General features: G+C 40.0%; 1 protein-coding gene across 1 annotated transcript; it reads right to left on the bottom strand.

Moving 5' to 3' along the window:
* Positions 1-1,867: 1,867 nt before the first annotated feature.
* On the bottom strand, positions 1,868-21,875 carry LOC124270791 (protein cramped-like). The gene is made up of 18 exons (XM_046705831.1): positions 21,872-21,875; positions 21,245-21,418; positions 20,489-20,560; positions 17,429-17,477; positions 15,858-15,893; positions 14,663-14,712; positions 13,858-14,057; positions 12,711-12,861; positions 11,015-11,694; positions 9,341-9,616; positions 8,684-8,791; positions 7,716-8,007; positions 6,554-6,636; positions 5,495-5,660; positions 5,121-5,183; positions 4,462-4,607; positions 3,731-3,880; positions 1,868-2,456 (listed from the first exon to the last, which is right to left on the bottom strand). Exons 1-18 carry the CDS (start codon positions 21,873-21,875, stop codon positions 2,334-2,336), a joined length of 2,823 nt encoding a protein of 940 aa, XP_046561787.1. The 3' UTR covers positions 1,868-2,333.
* Positions 21,876-22,050: the final 175 nt, after the last annotated feature.

Raw genomic sequence — 22,050 nt, 5'->3', positions numbered from 1 at the left:
ATGTCTGGATTACATAAATCTGATAAGAAATTATTGCCTTTTACTGAGAAGCATAAACAATTCTACAATGGTCTTGGATTCTACACATGAATCTGGTTTGATTGTTTTAACAAATGAGCCTGTCCCATCCTTTTGCAAGGAATTTAGCTCAACCATGACATTTTAAAACCTTCTTTGTCTTCACCATCATTTTGGCTTATTGACAAAGAATATATGTCGTGCAAACACGTAACAAAAGTTCTTTTTATCAAGTTATTACTTCTCATGAACAGCTGACCTGGAAGCAGAAACTATTTTTTGTAAGCGAAACACCAAGTAAAGAATGAGGGATTCCATTATATCAAATTCAAGGATCAGTTCCTGAAGCACTAAAATCTAGGGATGCAATGATACATCAATACATCTATGCATCGATACTTTTTACTAAGACAATACAATTATCGATACATTCAAAACTGTATCGATATTTAGTTTTGAAAGTATCGGTTTAAGTATGTTTATGTATCATTTACATTTTGCAATTGTATCATGTTTTTTATGTTATGAGAGTTATAAATGATTATTTTTCATGCACAAAGATGGGAAATTAGAACTTTTAATCTCTGAGAATCAAAAATGTTGATCTCTTCATGGACAATTATAAAATATGAAAATTAATATTTAAAATGTAACTAAATTTACGCAATAATGCCGCGGAAATAGGTATCGTGATACGTATCGAATCATGACATGGGTATCGTGATACATATTGATTCATGAAACTTATGTATCGTGACATCCCTACTAAAATCATTATTTTTGTTGCAGCTGATTCAGAGGAAGAAATTCACTGGCCATTCTAAGCATGTAATTTAGAAACTGAAAAACTGACAAAACTACAAATCGATATGCAAACATACAGAGAAATTATATGTCAACCATACCATGGTTCAAGTTAGAGAAATCTTCTAGTCTCTTGATTCCAGAAGTAGACACAACAATAACGGAAGTATTTGTTGATACCACTTCTGAAATCAGCAGATTCGAGTGACGTCTCCCCTACATAATACACTGGCTACGCATGGAGCAGTCTTTTGTTAATGTTAAGTGGAATATTGTGGGACGGAAGAACCCTTTTCCCCTTTAAGTAATTTCAACAAGGCTGTTTGACTGATGAAGAGAAGCTTGAACTTCATGAATATTTGTTTAAAGCCCAATATCGGATGGAGAATGATGGCAGTGAAAAAAGGTGGAAAGAATTGGTGCTGAGAAACACAAATCCCTTGAGCATGTTGCTTTCATAGTGATAGGATTTCCGGTTATTGTCACTGGCTAAGGATCCATGAATAAACTGTAATGATATCAATTGAAGGCATTCTAAACTGATCAGGATAAAGAAGAAAATTGTTCATATGGCCCATTCAAACTAAGCAGATTTCAGTTCTCTTAAGTTCAAACATTACTAAAAAGTAGCACAATGTTTTCGGGGATTATTAATATTGACAAATGAATATTAACTCTCAACCCAGCTCAACACTTTGTGTTGAAAACCAGCTTCTGAAACATCCCTAAACCATGAGGCTCAGCTATCCTCTTGATTCATCTTTCATTACACTAGACTGACTGACTGAGTTTGGTTTTACGCCGCTTTCAGCAATATTCCAGCAACATCACGGCGGGGGACACCAGAAATGGGCTTCACATAATGTACCCATGTGGGGATTCGAACCCGGGTCTTCGGCGTGACGAGCCAACGCTTTAACCACTAGGCTACCCCACCGCTCCTCATTACATTAGAGCATCTCAATACCCCATCCACATTATAATCTTTGCAATATTCCTCTAACCTTTGGTAACCAGTCATAATAAAAAAACAAATTTCATGTCAGATTATCCAAGTTTTTATCAATAATTTATCTACCTTATAGTAGTTTTCATAGGTAAGAAAGAAGTGTATGATCTGCAATCAGAAACCTAGACTGAAACATTCCTAATGACAGTATGAGCATTTGAAGAATCAAATCCAAGTTATGCAATCAGCTCCATTTTAACCATATGTGTCATGTGTTGGAAGTCTTGAATCAGGCTTAACTCCAAGAAGAATGTGGGTGATTTGTGACATGATCTGACCTCAAGCAAGTACTGGCTGATGGAGGAGTGTGGGTAATTACAAATACTGTTTCCAGTTGTCTGTGATCAGTAAAGCAATGGAGATGACTAGCCCTTCAGTGTATGGGGTCGAAGTCCTCATGACTTGGGTGTATTGAGTCTGTGGTAGTGTACAAGTCAACTGTGTGCTTCTGGACACTGAAGTACAAGTGGTGGATCAAGGCTGTTGTCCTGGTCTATACAGATCAATGCTTGGCATCTTTATGCTTTGGTAGTGATGAACCTGCGATGTGTGCTGCCAGAGATTCAAACTTGCTCACGTAATCCATACTGTTTTCATTCATCATCACCTGAAGGGTCGTATCCACCTGGAAGCACAAACATATCACTGAGTTCATAGATTATAGGTGGTGGGCAAATGGGCATGCAAGTATCCAGGTGTTTGATCATGCAAGGACTGACTGACTGATTTTTGTTTTACGCCTCTTTTAGCAATATTCCAGCAACATCACGGCGGGGGACACCAGAAATGGGCTTCACACATTGTACCCATGATCCCGATCTTCGGCGTGACAAGCCAACGCTTTAACCATTAGGCTACCCCACCGCCCCTGATCATGCAAGGAATAATCTCAAAAATTAAATTATTTGCTCCAATACAATATCCCCTGTGTCAAGGACACCAACATTGAAGGTCACAGCCTACAATCCCTCACCTGACACTGACCTTTGACAATGGATGCATGGACTCTTAAGCCAATCAGAAATCAGCTTTCCAAAACATTTTGGTTTCATTTCCCTCACATCTTGTTTTGAAAATTTGAATTTATACCCCTGTAGAAAATACTTAGTCCTCAAAGAGTACCTCATAGTGTAGATGCCACAGAGCTCAGAAAAAGCAGTCTGAATAATATATCCACAACAAAGTTGTAAGACTTTATCATTTGGCTGTTGAAAGTCTCCAAATACAAAAATGCTAAGTACCATTACATATACTTTCAGTTCCATTTTACAGAAAAATTAAAGCACTGATAATGGGTTCCAGTCTTGTAATGCTTCTTGTCAATGAAGACTGCTACAGAGAAGCCAACCCTGAATCTAAGTTAAACGGAAAGCCAGGCCTGAGCACCAAAGGTGCAATTTTGGGGTGAGCGCGTGGTCGGCTCTGCCATTTTGTTTCACTTTCATACGGACTATGACATGCATTCAGAAAAACTTTGTGCAACTTCATCGTCAATAACACACAATATACACAATTAACACACTAAGATCACACGCTAAGCTTCTGAAAGCTTTTTCCAGTGCTCACTCAAATAAATCACCGGTGACTTGCGTAATTGTATACCGTAAAAATATATTCAGAATTCTTTCTCCAAAATCGCTACCATTGAACCTTTACTTGTCCTAAATCAATTCAGTCATCTCTGAGACAAGCAAACAAGCATGAATTTCAAAGGCTGCACTGTATCACAATACATACACATAAATGTGACCCATAACCTTTCTCAGAAAACACTCTGGCATGCTGAGCTTCTTGCCCATGTCTTATTCATTGGTTCCCTAAAATCTGACATTAACAAAGCCATAGCACAATACTAGATAGTGTCACCAAGCATGAGAGGAAGTCAAAAACACAACTCACATCAAGCTTTGATACTATGGACTCCTGTGAGTTCTCACTGAAAATGGATGAGGGGAAATGAGGAGCGTTGGATGTTGGAGGCTGTGATGTTTGTGAGTCAGACTTCTTAGCTGGGGATATGAGGAAGCTGGTCAGAGACATGTCAGCCACCTGAAAAATAGAACAATACATCGCTAGTACTATCTCTCAGCAAATTGCTCAGTACATCTTTAAGTAGCATTTAAGAAGCTGTAGTATCTGAGATGACAGATCCCCTTGAGTGAGTTTAGTTTTACGCCGCACTCAGCAATATTCCAGCCATATGGCGGTGGTCTGTAAATAATCTAGTCTGGACCAGACAATCCAGTCATCAACAGCATGAGCATCTATCTGCACAATTGGGAACCGATGACATGTGTCAACCAAGCCAGCGAGCCTGACCACCCGATCCCGTTAGTTGCCTCTTACGACAAGCATGGGTTACTGAAGGTTCATTCTAACCCGGACCTTCACGGGTCATTTGTCACATGTGATTTTTTCTGAATAACCACGTTATTCCCAGTTGTTTTTATTTCTGAGATAAACCCTTATTGCAATTGAGAGCTTGCTATTGCTTCATTACAGAGCTAGGTTACATGTGGATTTAACTGAAGTAAATCGAATTTGACTACAGTCAAAAACCCACATCCAAGTGGCTTGTGTTAGTATGATAAGTTGACTGGCATCCACCCAAGTGTGTGTGGTATACGGACCTCTCCATTGAGCCACTGTGTGTCGGCCCCCGGCCCCAGGTGGCTGGGGCTGTGGGGGGGTGTGATCAGTCGACTACTCTCGTCAACTGAGCGGAATGCTGGAGCATCACCTCCTCCACATTTGGGCGAGGCTGAGTCCAGCAGGGCTGAAACAAAGATAGAATCAATATTATTTTCAGAACCAAATCAGAAAGTGTAATAACATCTAGATAGTAACAACTTGTTAACAGACTTGCCTCAGCTTCAACAGAGTGAGTGAGTGAGTTTAGTTTTACACCACACTCAGCAATATTCCAGCTATATGGCAGTGGTCTGTAAATAATCGAGTCTGCACCAGACAATCCAGTGATCAACAGCATGAGCATCGATCTGCGCTAATTGGGAACCGATGACATGTGTCAACCAAGTCAGCGAGCCTGACCACCCGATCCCGTTAGTTGCCTCTTACGACAAGCATGCGTTACTGAAGGTTCATTCTAACCCGGACCTTCACAGGTAGCTTCAACAGAGATGCTCACATAGAGCTACAACTATTTTCCAACATATCACACCACAAACATTCTGAAAACATCAGCGTTGTAAGTGAATGATGAGATAGGCAGGTCACCAATATGTTTCTGGGGTCCTAGCAGGATCTGAGATAAATTCCAATGAAGTACCTGTGAAGCTGGAATTGGAGTTCACCAGTGCCATGTCCAGCAGCTTGTCAGCCATCACATTACCTGCAACGTCACATACACATCTCAAGCAATGCACAGGTTGTTCTTGATTTATGATGTCATCATACTTGTGTATCATAATTTAATTACTAATTTACTTGGTAAACAGAGAACTAAAATTTGGATCCTCATTACATTTCTACCACAACCATTACAAGGCAAACACAAAAAAATGGAAAATTTCATAAAACAAAAATATAAGATAAGCAAATTCAAAATCAACCATCAACCTACAGTTTTGGGTAAGATGCAAATAAAGTGAGATTTCAAAAGGTGCTACCCAGAAGTGTGTACCACTGGGCTTGTGAACTCACCTGGAGGGGGACAGGAGAGCGACATGTCCAGGAGGGAGGACAGGTTGGGTGGGGAGATACTGAGGTCACTGCTGCCCCCGCCAACCCTCTTGCCAGCCATCTGACTGCTGGAGGTGGAGCATGCTGGTACAGCCGAACCTGCAGATGTACCGAGCAGCAGCCCCGGCTACAGAACACAAAACAGGATATGTACAGTCAGAACAGATACAACATATCAGTTCCACATCTACCTAAACATCTGGGCCCTTATTCTCAAAACGTTCGTACCCTTTAGAATTCTTAACTTTGTTCATAGCCAATGTGTTAAGAAACGTAGGCCATGTGTTAAGAAATGGCTTAAGAAGTTCATAGGGCTACGAACATTTCGAGAATAGCTAGCCAGTTCAACATCTACTCAAGCTGGGCGGTGGGGTTAAGCATTCACTCGTCACGCCGAAGACCTGGGTTCGATTCACCACAATGTGTGAAGCCCATTTCTGGTGTCCCTGCCGTGATACTGCTGGAATATTGCTAGAAGTGGCGTAAAACTAAACTCACTCACTTACTCTAGTCTTGACCCACCTCCATCCAACATATAAGTTCAAAGTCTGCCCAAACTTTCATCCCCATGTGTACTAAACATATCAGCTCCATCGCCATCTGATACATCTTGTCTACTTTATGTATCACCTCCACCCATGTCTATCCAACATACCTTTCCCACATCATTCATATGATAGCTATCCTTCATAATATTTCACATCTACCCTTCATTTTGCTCAACATCTATCCAAAATATGGCTAAACATCTATCAAAGTTTTCAGTTACTTGTCTACCCAACATAAAGCTCAACATCTACCCAACACATTTGTTCCATGTCTACCACCCACATTTATTCAACACTCAGATCCACATCAACCTCATACCACTTCCTTGTCACATCTCTAATTGGACATCAGCTAATTGGATCATAATACCAATGCTGTTTAACACTCAAAACCAGCTCCACAAGACAACCCCAGTTGTCAAGTTTCTCCCTGAAAGCAGCATGGATCTCTGTATACAAAATGAACACCTACCGTAGTGGCTGTGATGTCTGTGTTGACCGAGAGGGGGACATTCAGAGGCTGACCAGTAGACATCACAGGGGACTGGCCTGTTCCTGGGAGAAGAGGAACAAAACCATTATCAGTTTCCCAGAAGAACACAATAATTTTCTTGGAAAAAACAAATCAGTTTCTTGGCATTCTAGGAACAATTAGTTTCAATGACTCACTCGATTTCTGGCCCAGACTTGATTATTTACAAACAGACGCCATAAAGCTGGAATATTGCTGGGTGCGGCGTTAAACACCAACCAACCAACCAACCAATCAGCACAGGCTTACAACAGTTAGTTCTAAGACTGCTCTTCAAAAGAAGTCCCAAGTGCTCATCAGTTAATATGATCAGGGGTCCTATCCACAAAACGTTCGAAGCACTATGTCATTCGTAAGCCTATGACAAAGAATAGAGTTAGGTGGTAACTTTACGAACTCTTTGTGTATAGCATCCTCGATAATCTCTAGGGTATACGTTCCGATAAATCTCCACTATAACCTGGATGCATCTACGTCTCAGCCCAATGCTTTTATTACATCCCTTTGGTGGCCCCACATTCTCACAGTAGCCAATCAGATAAGCCGCCGTTACAACCGAGCTTGCCAGTGTCAACAAAGATAGTGGTCGCAGCCGCAAAAGTTTGTTCGCAGTGAGACTCAGATTTGGGGGGAAAACATACAGACAAATTGACAGGTCTGAAACCTTAAAACATGTGCAAGAACTCCTTCTTTCAGAGTATCTGCAACAATATATTATTGTGTTGACAAGTTTAATCGGTTAGATAATTTAAAAAGCGAAAGTGAGTTGTGATAGGTACGCTCAACTTCCCAGCGTAGACACCTGATTGGATAAAAAGCCAGCGAAGGTAGGTAATAATATCACGGGCGAGCCATAGCTGCATCCAGGGTATAATGGAGATTATCAGAACGTATACCCTGGAGACTATCGAAGATGTGTGTATAGGGACCCAGGACACTTTCACTAAGCACCTGTACCACTTCAAGCATTGTAACTTTACCAAAGACTAACCACATTCATAGCTCTACCAACACTTCTGATGATCAAATCAAACTCAGGACAAGCTTCTCTTCATCCAAACACAACACAAACTCAATAAACAACAAATCCAGATCCGTTTACCTGCACCAAGAGAGGTGATGTTCTGACTAGTAATCACTTGGGTTTCCATGGGACGATTGTCATCGTTAATTGGTGAGTTGAGACTGACTGGTGAAAAGGTCTGTGGTGTTAATGCCTGTGGACTTCGACTCAAGGCTTGAGGGCTGATTATATTTGTAGTGAGCTGAGTCGGATTTGAAGGCAGTATTGTGACAATCTGTCCACTTGGAGCTTTTGGTAATAAAGTTCTTTGCACTATTAATGGCTTTTGCCGAACCATTTTTCTTCTCTTTGGCATCAAAAAATTAGATTGCTGAAATGGAATATATAATCAGTAAATGAAACTTCTTTAAATATTGACAGTATTCTGGTAAATACCATACATAGCGTCGAAATATCATGCAAAGCTTTTGGAACTGCTGAAGTTTCCATCATAAACACTTGATACCAATCATGATGTAATAGTACCTTCATGGAAGTAGCATCTAAACTTTCCAAGCATTACACAAGTCTAATACAAGATGCGTCACACTGTTACTCCACACCTGAAGATTGTACTGTTATTGATTCCATTATGTCTAAATGAGAGATCTCATGATTCCTTAGTTCAATCTTTTTAAACAGGTCAAGCATTTAGTAGATTGTTAACCTTGCAAATGTGTCCTGAAGAATTACCAGCAACTTAATTGCTTACAAAGAAAATACATTTCAAGGCCAAAGAAATTTTCAATCTAGTGTTTCTCGATCACAGACTTCTTGTTTCAGTGTGAAGTTAGAACCTTACTAAAAATTTCAATGTTTGGGGTAAAAAATAATATTTTATTCAAATTGATCAAAGAAATACAAGCCACTTTTTTAAAGACATAGTTAACTGGAATAGCAAAAAAATTGGAAATTCCAATTCGGCAATTCTGATAGGCATTCACTGTTGGTTGATTATCTGCCCCTGAGCAGGCACAGATAAATCCCTGCCAAGCCTCGGTACTGACCTTCTGTTGCAGGGACTGTATGACCTGGTTGACTCCAGGATGAGGGTAGCGGACGAGGGGGACCCCAACAGGCACGCGGAATACACCGTCACTGGAGTTGGGTATTAACTGAAATGTAATGGATCTTATAAGCAAATGGTCAGGCAACGTGTAGTAAACAAAAGATTTTCGTTTACCAGGCCAAACTTGCCAGCAAACTTCGAACACTACAGAACCTCAACCACAAACATATAAACTAGGGGTGTCACGATACACCAATCTCACGATACGATATGTATCACGATTTTAAGGTCAGGATACGATACGTATCGCGACACATAATTTTCGCGCCTTTTCATAGCATTACCTTACCGGCAACGTACGTGCTCGCTGATTGGTCCATCAAAATAGTCTTGCCAATCACAAAAGCTGTTAGTTTCCAACCTATTTTTTAAGTAAAGCTAGCTACATCTATTTATCGGAGCGATCTCGTATAATTTTACCAGCAAGACTTTGAAGGAGATGGATATAGCATAAAAATTTGAATCGATAAAGTTTTAAAATAGGAATCGATACACGCAAGCATGTATCGCGTATCGTATCGTCAGTAAAAATGTATCGATGCATCGATACATTCGCGTATCGCGACACCCCGAATATAAACATATAAAGACTTACTGGTTTAGACATCACTATCTGCTGTGTCGGATGCTTGATTTGGGTGCCCAACATTTCAGCCTTCACAGCCTCGTCTTGACCCTCAGAGTCGGCAAAACTCTTCTCCCCTCTCGCTGCACTGCACCTATCACTTCCTTGCCTGTTATCTTCCACCTGAAACCGGTCATCCTTCCCTAATTTTGACTTGGCACTCCGTGACTTCTCCTTCTTCGACCTCTCCGCCACCGCGCCACACACAGAACACAACACACTCTTTCTGGCCATGGAGTCGGTGGTCTGAAAGTTGCAGCATGCCATTTCTATCATAAACACTGGATATATTTCTACACATTCAACAAATCCACATGCTATTTCTGTTGTACAGGCTGCCATCAAGAATGCCATTTAAACATATGTATCTAATCCAGTAATGCCATTACTTATATTTTTTTTACTAATCCAGTATGCTATTACGGTCAATATCAACGAATCCAGAAAAGAATTTGGTGAACAACTAATCCAGTATACTATCTCATATTATTCCCTGAGTCTAAAGGCCTTGTAGAAATACTACTACTGATGCTGATAATAAAGAAGAAACAAGAAGACATGGTCATCAATATCCCCCGCCACAGTGTTCTGTTCCAATTTGGTTCCCGTGTTTTAACTCCACCACTATACATTCATGCCCTGAAAACACATACTAGATTTGGTTTCCCTGTCTATAACGGTTTCTGAGAAAATCTGTCCCCATTGGGGATACTCTGTACTATCTCATATTATTCCCGAGTCTAAAGGTTTAAGTCAAGAAACGCATGACAAGGGCCACAACTCTGTAACAAATTGTAAATCTGTCGGGGATTTCACTCCAAATCACAACTCAGTAACAATTGTAACACGGTTTCCGTTTTCGAACTCATCAAGGAATGTCCTGAAAACACATACCAAATTTGGTTTTCTTATCTGTAACGGTTTTTGAGAAAATCTGTCCCCATCATCTCGGACGAATGCATGGACGGAGCTCAAACCAATATCCCCCTCCCACTTCATGGCGGGGATAATAATGTCTCAACAATTGTGGCAAAATGTTCAAACAAGCAGGCCATAATCTTGCATGATTTAAAAGTGTATTATAACTTAACAAATCGGAGAGAGATATATTTAAGAAATGACCCCATGACAATTCACTAGCCAGTCAGGCCAGTGATTGTGGAGATTTACTGGCCCAATTGTGGAGATTTACTGGCCTGACTGGATTTTTACTTGCCACGGGCTAGTGGGCCAGTGGCTACTTCACACACTATTGTTATAACCGTAATTCATTAGGCTTTCACTGTCACACATCTAGGATCATGTCATGTTAACACATCACTTGAATCATGGATAAGAAAGGTGTGCCTTTTATCATATGTACTAAGTATATTCTTCTCATACATAATGTAATTAATGCATGTTATAAACATATTATTATGAAAATATACATTTCATTCATGGAACTTTGATAAGCTCAAAGGTGACACAAGAGCAGCTCCAAGATTAACTGTTCATCATACACACAAACATTGTCATTGACAAAGGACAGACAGGCCCACAAAGATGCCATATCCATCAGGTTGTTACAAGTGTGTTATATTTATCCATGAATTTAATCTGAAAAATATACAGCAATCGAACCACTGAATTGAAAAGACTTACTGGCTTAACTCTCGAAGGATCCCTGAACTCGACTGTAGCAATATGAGCCAAGCGTCGCAGCATGTTGGTGAGAGTTGAAGTGTAGTGCGTGTTTTCCTTGGTTTTGGTTTCACACCACTCATACTCCAGCTTCACAGTCTCCTCCTGCCCACACATCAGGTACAACTGGGCCAGGGTGATGGTCCGACCACTTTCAACAGTCCACCCCGTCTTGGCCATGGCCACTATCTCCTTGGACGCGTCCTCACTGTCCTGACTGTCAACACTCGCGTTCCCAGCATCACTGTTCTTGCATGTGGCATGGTTGGCGTTGTCGTTGCCGCCTCCCTCCACGTGCTTCTGCACCCCGTCGGTCCGATGTTCTGTGTGGACAGACATGGAGGGGGCAGAAAGGGACAGTTTACTCGACGGCAGTGGGTCGAGGTCATAGAACAGAGGTTTGTCCGGAAATATAGCATTGTCATCCCCGATCAACAGACTGATCTCAGGGGTGGAGCTTACTGGATGGGAGGGGTCCTCCTTGACTTCTACAGGTTTAGATTCAGATGTAACTTTGGCAAGTTTAGGTGGTGTGCTGGATGCAGCTTCAGCCTCGGAGGAATTGTCGCTGTTCAGCTTCACTGTTTCTTCCACCGAGTTGGATTTCTTGGAGGTTTTGCTGCCTGATGTGCTGGGGGAGCCTGAGATAAAACAGAACCAACAAACATAAGAAATCATGTCACCAACAGAAGAATAGGTCCCCAGTACCTTATGACCTTCTGAAGACCCAACAGAGCTGGGGACATAGTGTTTACAATATGTATTACTTGAGGACATGACCATAACCCGTGAGGTGGACCATTTTTCATGCTATGAACATGAACATTAGCATCAATATCCTTGGATATCCCAAGGTTCAATTGGTCCCAAGAATCCCATGATCTTTGTAGGATCCAATGGAAATGGGGATATGGTGGCTACAATATATGAGATCTGAGGACATGACAACATGCTAATAACTGTCCTTTGGGTATTCCAGGGTAGGACAGGTCCCCACCCCCTTTAAAAGAACCAAGAAAACTGGATATTTGACTTGGGGACAAGACATTGTACCTTGAAGAGGCAGCTAACTGTTCATGTCATCGACAAGCCTTCTCAATATAACTTATTATTTACAGACTGTACTGTAATACATGGTTCTACATGATACATGATAAATCAACATGTGTCTGCTGCTAATATGAGGCCAGTCAATTCAGGTGAGGTGAGGTGAGGTGAAATTGGGTTTAACGTCGTGCTTGAGAATATTTCGCTCATATGACGACGTGCATGCGTGTATGTATATGTATGTGCGGCTGCTTGTACTAGCCCAGACTAAAGCTGGTTTTATAGTGCTAGCCCACTAAAATACCATGCCGCAGTGAAGCATGGATACCCCACTCAGACACATTATACTGACTCCGAGCCGACCAGTCCTTGTTGTACCCATTAATGCCGAGCGCCAGGCAGGGACCAACAAATACCATATTTTAACGTCTTTTGGTATGACGCAGTCAATTCAGGACAGACAAAGGTATCTCTGCGTTGATGACCTTTGAGTGAAGAGGAAAATTTAATATCTAACCACAAAATAACTGTATGGTGTTCACAGTGGCATAAACATCAACATTCAATCAATAACAAAGACTAAGGGGAACACTGATGCAAGTTCACTTACCCATGATGTTTTCTTTATAGCTAGCGAAGGTGACATCTACTTTAGGTGCAGTGTAGGGAGTGACGTGGACAGGCTTGAGAGTGATGTCTGCAGGGGGAAACACTGTCAGCATCTTCATCTGCACCTCCTCCGTGCTGCTCACAGACTCTTTCTGATCACAGTCAAGGTTGAACACATCATTTCTAACGAAATCAAATCAACCTGTGATAATGTATGTTCCTCCGAATCACATCATGATTTGGTAGCCACAGAAATTGTGGCAAACAAAGGCAAGTATAGGGTTAATTTATTTTTTTTCTCTTAACAAATTTCAATCTGTTCTGTGGTTCAAAAATGGAGATCTAACTCCATAAATATCACAGTAAAAGCCTGTCTCTTTTTTCCCCCTGACTGCAAAGGAAACTTTGTTCCAAAAGAATAGAAAACCATCTCACCAAAATGCACCTATGTTCTGCACAGGCGTAACAGAGCCCTGTACCTGGTACTTCATCACAGAAGTCAGGACAAGTATGCTATAAAGTGATATTTTTTACAAATATAGACATATTTGTCCGCATCATGATTCATACCAATTTCTTGAATCTGAAAGTAGGTGGTGGGTTTCACCTGCATATGATACAGCAGTGACCTGTTCTGTAAACCCCATGGGAACATAGTTAGACATTCTGTTGGCTCTTCTTGTTTTTGTGGGGTCCCACCTCTTTGTGGGTGAAAACAGGAGCACATCTTATGATTTTGTGAGTCTGATAAGGCTTACCTAGAAATAATCCCAGTTTGCCTTAAAGAGAGCGAGTATGGTTTTACATCGCTTTTAGATATATTCCAGCAACATCACGGTCGGGGACACCAGGAATGGGTTTCACACATTGTATTCATAAAGGGAATCTAACCCTATCTTCGGCATGACGAGCAGACACATTGACAATGATACTACCCAAACTAAATACACATACCAAAGGGTAGGTACCAACAGGTTTTCCTGTCAATCCGAAGCCCTGCACAAACAACACAGCACAATGTCCGTGCCTTATTCTAAACAAAAAGGATTCCTGGACCCTACAGTTTCTGACACAATCCTCTACCCATTCACATGTAATGGGTGTGTTTCCACTTCACAGACTCATCAATCAGAACACTGTAAGGATACAAGTTTGGCTCTGTGCTCCTTCCACTTGCGTGTGAGATATCCAACAATGGATCCAACACTTCGATCCCCAGCCAGCTTGAACCGGACCCTTGGGTTGTGGGCTACAGACTGGACATGTGCCCATGCATCATTGGTTCTTGGAACCAGCTCCACTGTGATCTTATCTGGAACTGGCTGCAAGGGTGGCTCTTCTTTCGGTTCTGAAAGTGAAATATTTTCCTGGTAACAAAGTGAAAGCCTGATTGGTCAGACTAAATACTGAAAGACTTCATATTTTCAACAGAATCCTTAACTTCCTATAACTGTACTCTAATGATCACTCAGGCTTGTAGTGAGTGAGTTTAGTTTAACGCCTCACTCAGCAATACTCCAGCTATATGGAGGCGGTCTGTATGTGGCGCCATCACTTTGGGCTTTCATCCCATAATTAGCGGACCCTGTTATCTAAACCAGTTCAGGGGCTAAATATCTGCCCCTGTCTGAATTCCAAAATGAAAATTTTAAAATTCCTGTTGTCATAGCTTATGTGTAAGCTGAGTAAAAATTACTTGTATTTCATGAATAATCCAATTAACTGAGACTGACCACCCAATCCCTTTATTCGCCACATACAACTAGCATTGGTTGATGGGGACCTATATTTCTATTCAAAATCCTGATGGAACATCTTTTAAAGTATCTTCAACAACTCCATGGTACTGAGGGCATCAATCAATCTGATCAATATTTGAACCCTTGTTTATTACATCATAAATAAGACTTAACATAGAAAGATGAACCATAACATTAAAAAAGCTATACATACCATCACAGTTGTTCAATTTTTTCAAAGCATTACATGCTGGTGTCCGAATCCTGTAAAATAGAGGAATGTAATGAACAGTAATATCAAGAACACTTCTGGGATGTCATAACAGATTTGTAACGACATACCTCCAAAATAGGAGAATATGTCCAAAATAAATGGTGCGGTGAAATGAAATTGGGTTTAACATCGTGCTTGAGAATATTTCGCTCATATAACGATATGCATGCGTGTGTATGTGTGGTGGCTTGTACTAGCCCAGACTTAAGTTGGTTTCATAGTGCTAGCCCAGTGAGATACCATGCCGCAGTGAAGCATGAATACCCACACAGACACTTTATACTGACTCCGAGCCGACCAGTCCTTGTTGTACCCATTAATGCCGAGCACCAGGGGCATGTTCTCATTTCGCCTACATTCCAATTCGCCTACATTCTTAAAACAACATTTTATGGTCTGTTGACTGTTGATTACGCAATGGTAAATTAGTTGCACCCCTATGATCTAAAAGTGGACTCTTCTAGCTGAAGTAGTTGAAGGACAAAAAGACAAAAGGACAGAGAATTGATTTCAGTTATTTGTCTGTTATTTATTTATTCTGTTATTTGTCATTTTCAATCACAATGATATTCACATCATATCGCAACATATCACATTAGTGTAAGGAAGTTTACTTGTGCGGATGTCCATTCTCACTTCAACTTGATAAGGTGACCAGCCACGTCGAGGAAATTAACTACATCTCATCACTGCTTTTACAATTTAACTTGTGTATTAATCCCTTTCATTATATTTTAACCCTGTCTTAACTTCTTAGTGGATGCACTAATCCTCTTAACTCAACTACATATCCTTATAACAACAGTTGATCAAACTTAGTATGGCACTGACCGGGGAGTCAGGTTCATTTTAAGAGTAGGGGTGCATTTTCTAAACCCAATTAGCCTACATTGTTTTTGTATGTGAAATGGGATGAAGGCGAATTGAGATGTAGGCGGATAGAGACTAAACCATGCCAGGCAGGGACCAACAAGTACCATATTAATGTCTTTTCGTATGACGAGGTTGGGGATTGAACCCGTGACCTTCCGCTTTCCAGGAGGAGACACTAACCTACTACACCACGGAGGCAGTCCCAAAATAAGAGAAAACCATAAAAGGCATCAAAATGTGTTTATATAAACTGTAAACTTACTTTTTGTTCTTTCCTTTGATTCTAACATTTGTCACACTGAAAAGAAATAAAACAAAAACTCAGATATATGTGAAAATATCATGAAAAAACTCTGTCAAACTCATACATGGCAGTGAAAAATCAAGTGCCACATAGTCAAAGAAGAGTAACCTCCCTTGTTAATGATCCCATGAGTCCCAGCAGTCAAACTTGTAATAAAAATGTTTGTCAACCAAAAATAAAAATGGTAAAGAAATCCCCAAATATTTTTTCTCATTTGACTATCATGATGTACAACAAATTATATGAAGTAAATAAAACTCATGTGTAAAAAAGTCAAACAAAACTACAAAAATAATTTTCTTTAAGTAGAACAAAAATATGCCACATTTACATTAAAAATAAAATGTGGCAATGTGATATACTGAAATTTATAATTTCAAATTCACTAAATATATCTCCCAGTATATTTTAGAAATGGCACAAATTAAGCATTATAATTAGTAATTTTACAGACATACATGAACCAGAGTTGTCTCCCCTGAAGTAAATATGCCCTGTCATCAATATTTTTACTGATAATATTCACCAACATTAGATAACTGAACACCAATAAAACAACAAAACCCAAACATTTAGAGAATGCATCCCCACCCACAGGTTGACAGAGCTGACTACTATCACTGAGTAGCATACTATGAACAGCTAACAGCCGACTATATCCATCATCAAACATGACCACCCACTGGATTAACATTCCAGTCTCAACCTACCTGAAACAGGCAAACGGACGAAATTCAGGCTGATCTACACACTCCATAGACAGTTTCCCACAGTACAAGTGATCCATGGGCACAGATACACCAATACCTATCACTTGGTAAGTAAAATTCTCTCTGTAACTTATTAATCTCTGCCGTCGAATTGTGTTTCTGACAAACAGTAACACCTCAATTGTCACTCTTTCTCTCCAATGACATCAGATCTATGTTTAGATACTATTGACCTTCAGGAGTAAATATATCCCTACCTTACCAGTGGCCAAAAATTAATAAAATGTAAATCAAAGAATTTCTCGGAAGAAATGGAACAAATTGCTTATCATCAAATCATGATTAAAATGACCCTCTTATATCTAAATTGCATCAAAATAATAACAGAAATGTGTTTATCAAATGTAATAAAATAAAATTTACTTAATGATTAAGTTGTGGACCTTTCATCCAACAGCAAATTCATTAGGGTCAGACAGGGGCAGATAATCTGGTATACATCTTGAACTATCACTCTCATCTTTGTACAGAGGAAAATATCAGTGAAAAGGTATTTCCTGTATCTCTGGTAACAAATATGAAACACTTCACTAATGTTCCAGATTCTTCATTTAAACATACATATCAGCTATGAATGTGTCCTACTGTAGTGCTTGACAACCACAAATGTCTTGGCATTGTATTTTCTGAAACAAGAGTTGTCTCCCTTGGACTACTAAGCAGCACTGCTGTCAGGCAAAATCAAGTTAGGAATGAAATATTTACATTGACAACAATAAACAAATTAAATTATAAACATCTGTCTGGCAGTGTACTTACCCTTTGTGTATAAGCTCATAAAGCTTTAGAGCTGTCTTCTCATTTAGACCTGTAATGCAAGTGGCACAATGCTTTATTAACTGGTCTAAACAGTATAATCTTACTTTTCAACTAATATTGTGACAGGAATCATTATTTTCTGACTTTGTTCCATTCATAAATAAAATACAAATTTATCATCAGAAAAACATCTGCATGTTAGTCATGTTTAATGAATTCAAAATTTACAATATAATGTTTGAGGTTTATCACTATTAAAACTAGCCAAGCTGGCCACAGACATCCAAGTCAATGATATCTCAACACTGTCAATGGGTCACACAAGAACTAACATCCTTAACATAATTTGTGGACAACAGAGGAAGACTAATTAGTACTGTCCATTGTCTTCACACTTAATATCAGATCATTTTCTCCCTGTGAAGATAGACAACACTGTCATAGAAGGTTGAGTCAGCTAAACTATGATCAACAAATGGCCTGCCCAATCTAATTGATGAACGAGTGGGTTCTGCAGCCAATCAAATTGTAGCCTTTCCAAAACAGTTTGGCTTTATTTGCTTTAGCTCTTCAAAATCTCAATGTAAAACCATCCCCATCAAGAAAACATATATTCCTTTGATGAAACTCTCATTTACAAACAGACACCCCAAAATGACAATGTTAAACATGATGAAGATACAGCCTTCCTAAGTACATTCAGATTCTGTTATGTGACCTTCAAGGAAAGACCTAACATACCTAAGTAAATGATATGTTTGTTGTTTAATGCCACACTCAGCAATAGTCCAGCTCTATAAATATTAAAGACTGGACCAGACAACCCAGTGGTTGATTTGATTCCCATTGTCGGGGAACGCTGACAGGCAAGTTCAACAGTCACCTAGACAACAAGCCTAGGTACTGAATTCTAACCCTGAATCCATACAGGTTGAACCAGCAAAAACCCATCCAGGTAAGATCAGCACAGCTTAACGATTCATGAGAATACCCAAATATGCTTAATTATCTTTGCTGTTTAACGCCGCGACTCAGCATTTCATATCACTATAACATGCCTCTATTTGACACAACTGAATAGGTCGCTCATTCAGCATAACAATAACAAGGCCACAAATGTTTATTCCTTTTGATTTGGTCCCTGGTTTGTTGTTTAACACCGCACTCAGCAATATTCCAGCTAGGATTACAATGTTCCCAGCAATCTGGGGATAAACCGATCGAAACATCAACTCCAAAACGGAAGCGCGATTCTAAAAGTGCACACTATTGACAAGAAGTTTGCAGCCATCACTGCAGTGGAGGCAGGTACCAAATCCAAGAGTGAAATTAAGCTGAGAGTTTGAAATTCAGCCCTAACACTCTTTCTACTCTGGTTGAAAATGGCAGATAAGATTAAAGAATCCATGTTACAGTCAGGTGCAAAAGCGTTGTAGGTTAAAGGAGGCTAAGTTTCCTGAACTTGAGGCTTACTACTATCAAATGGTTCAAGATAGCTGGGACCAAAATGTCCCAATTAATGGTCCATGTCTATGCCGAAAAACAATAGAACTAGCAACACAACTTGGTATAACAGATTTTTGTTGCCAGTACCCGGATGGCTGAATCGGGTTTAAAGAGAGAAATGACATTCTTTTCAAAGTTGTTTGTGGGGAATCAAAATCTGTAGATAATGATTCTCCAAGCTATGAATGACTGGGCAAAATCCTTACAACAAGTGTTACAGAAGTTTGAGCCAGATTGCGATTTACAATGCTGATGAGACAGCAATGTTCTACCGTCTTTTGCCTAACAAAACTCTTGAGTTCAGAGGTGTCAAGAATGTCACGGTGGTAAAATCAAAGGAACGCTTTAACTGTGCTTGTCTGTGCTAATCAGACTGGAACTGATAAGGTGCCCCTATTAGTGATAGGAAATTCGTTAAGCTGCTGTTTTAAGAACGTCAAATCTCTGCCGACTTCATATTGTAACAACAAGTCTGCCTGGATGACGCCTGGTTTATTTTAGTGATTGGGTAAAATCATTAGATAAACAAATGATTAGACGGAAGAAGAATATTGCTCTCATTTTAGACAACTGCCCTGCTCACCCGACAGTCACAGGTCTCACAAACATTACTCTTGTGTTCCTTCCACCTAACACAACTTCTAAAAACGCAGCCAATGACCAAGGTGTCATCAATAATCTGAAGGTCCACTACAGGAATGCAGCTCTTGACCGTTACATAGAAGCCATCAACGACAGTAAACAATGTGTATCACAGTGCTTGATGCCATCGCGATATTACGACATGCTTGGCAGAAAGTAAAGCCAGTAACAATCTCCAACTGCTACTACCACGCTGGATTACGCTCTAACAGAAGCCGCATCTCCTTAACGCCCATGTGAATCTGACGATGAAGATGACATCCCCTAGCCAGATTACATGTCTGTGTACCGGTGATGTGACTTTTGGCCGACTATGTAAGTGTCGGCGACAACATTGAAACATGTGCCCCTTCATCTGATGCCGACATCATCGAAGTCATTGCTTGGTCCAAGGACCTGTCACAATGACGACTCGCCTGATGATGAAGACGAGACACACCCGCCGTCAAACCACCACCATCCGTGATCGAAGCGATATAAAGTTCTGTGAAGGACTGGACTAATTTCTCGAATCGGTTCCAGGTACATTGATATGGCTACAGTCTCTAAATAATTGAGTCTGGACCAGACAACCCCGTGATCAACAGCATGAGCATTGATCTATGCAACTGGGATACAATGACATGTCTCAACCAAGCCAGTGAGCATGGGCCATCTGATCCCATTAGTCGACTCTTACAACAACATGGGTTGCTGAAGACCAATTCAAACCCGGATCTTCACAGGTCATATTCCTTTTGAAGCTATGGTCAGTAACCATTCCATTGGAAGAACTTCTAGTTCACAGTTTAGGAATAAAAAAATGATATAATATATGTCACAGTGAGTGAAAGATAGCTGTAAACACAATACAGTGTATTTCTGTAGCAGTTAAAAATTCAATGCAAAGTGCTATCAAAGTAATTGACTTACGGCTCTTAATGGTTTCTCTAAGAATGCCGTAATTGATGAGAGCATACAACTCCTGAGTATCTTTCTTCACATCTGCAACACAAAAGAATTTTGATCAGACTAAACAGAAGGGCAAAAGGCAGCATGGACAGCAATATCCCAGCTATAACACAGTATTCTGTACACAATCTAGCCTAGAAGAGAGTAGGGAATCATCAGTGTCATATGAATGACAGCCCAGTCAGAATGTAATTATTATTTTGATTAGCAACTAAAACATACCAGGGGTAATGAAAACCTGTCAAATCAAGGTCATATTGCATTATATTTAAATAGCTAAAAAGCAGCGACACATTCGAAATTAATCCAAGAAAGGTTCAACAGTTTCCAAACCCAAACACATCCTGATTTGAGGAAATCTACTTGTAGCATTCATCACTTGTATTACTAGGAAATATCAACCATGAACACTCAATGCCGTTTAGGTAGTGGCCGCATGGAATGTATGTTAATTCTGGAATTACACTTCCACTTTCAGCAATCAAACCCATTCAGTCTGCGTGGCTTCTACCAAGCTGCAATGGCTGGTGGGTTAGATCGCTAACTTTGTGTGTTAGCAATTATGTGCCTCACTCTGAGACTGTGGGTTCAAATCCCCAATGGGACTCAACAAAAAAAAGTAACTTACTGAAAAAGTGTAATCTCAAACAACATACATTGCAACATCAACCAAGTCATGAAATAGTATTTGTGATATGAATGACAACATGAACATACCATTTGTGGTCTGAATGAATTTGCTGATCTTATGGCATGTACGATAGTAGAAAAATCGAACTTGGTTCTTGTTCTTGATGAGAGATGGGTGGACACCCCGTTTCTTGCATCGCTGTGCAAGTACGCTGTGGATGGCACACTGTGGATGGCATCTCCTGTAAGTCCTTTGCCATGCTGAAAGAGATGGTCACTTTATGTTATTACTTAATGCTTGAATACACATTGTTACAATATTACTGGTTTCTTTCTGTCAAGCGTGCATCGGGTGGAAATAACTTTAAAATTGCTGGTTTTATAGTGTAGCCCACTGAGATACCATGCGTACAGTGGCACATGTAAAAATCACTTCCCGACCAGATAAGTTTTCCACTATACCGGACCAACAAGTACCATATTTTAGCGTTCTTTTGTTGATTTTTAAATAAACAAAATAATTCAACATTGAAAGTCAAACTGGACACATCTGGTACAGTGTGATATACAAATTTGCTTATCAATATCCAGTGTTCATATTGATCTGAACCATGTGCTGACTCAGACTGTTAAAATATTACTGGTTTCTTTCTGTATGATCCATTACACAAAGGTTACGATAAAACACACAGTATATGTATCTGACCACCCCACCCATTACACAGGTTATGATAACACTCAATAAACGGATCAGACCATGTGATCCATTACAAACAGGTTATGATGACACCTAATATATGTATGTGACAATCTGATCCAAGACACACAGGTTACGATGACACCCAGTAGATATATGCATCTGACAATCCAATCCATGACGCACAGGTTATGAT

This window comes from Haliotis rubra, unplaced genomic scaffold (assembly GCF_003918875.1).
Source record: "Haliotis rubra isolate DU_JTF1 unplaced genomic scaffold, ASM391887v1 Scf155, whole genome shotgun sequence".
Classification (NCBI taxonomy): Eukaryota; Metazoa; Mollusca; class Gastropoda; order Lepetellida; family Haliotidae; genus Haliotis; species Haliotis rubra.
This window is presented reverse-complemented; position numbering and strand designations above follow the sequence as displayed.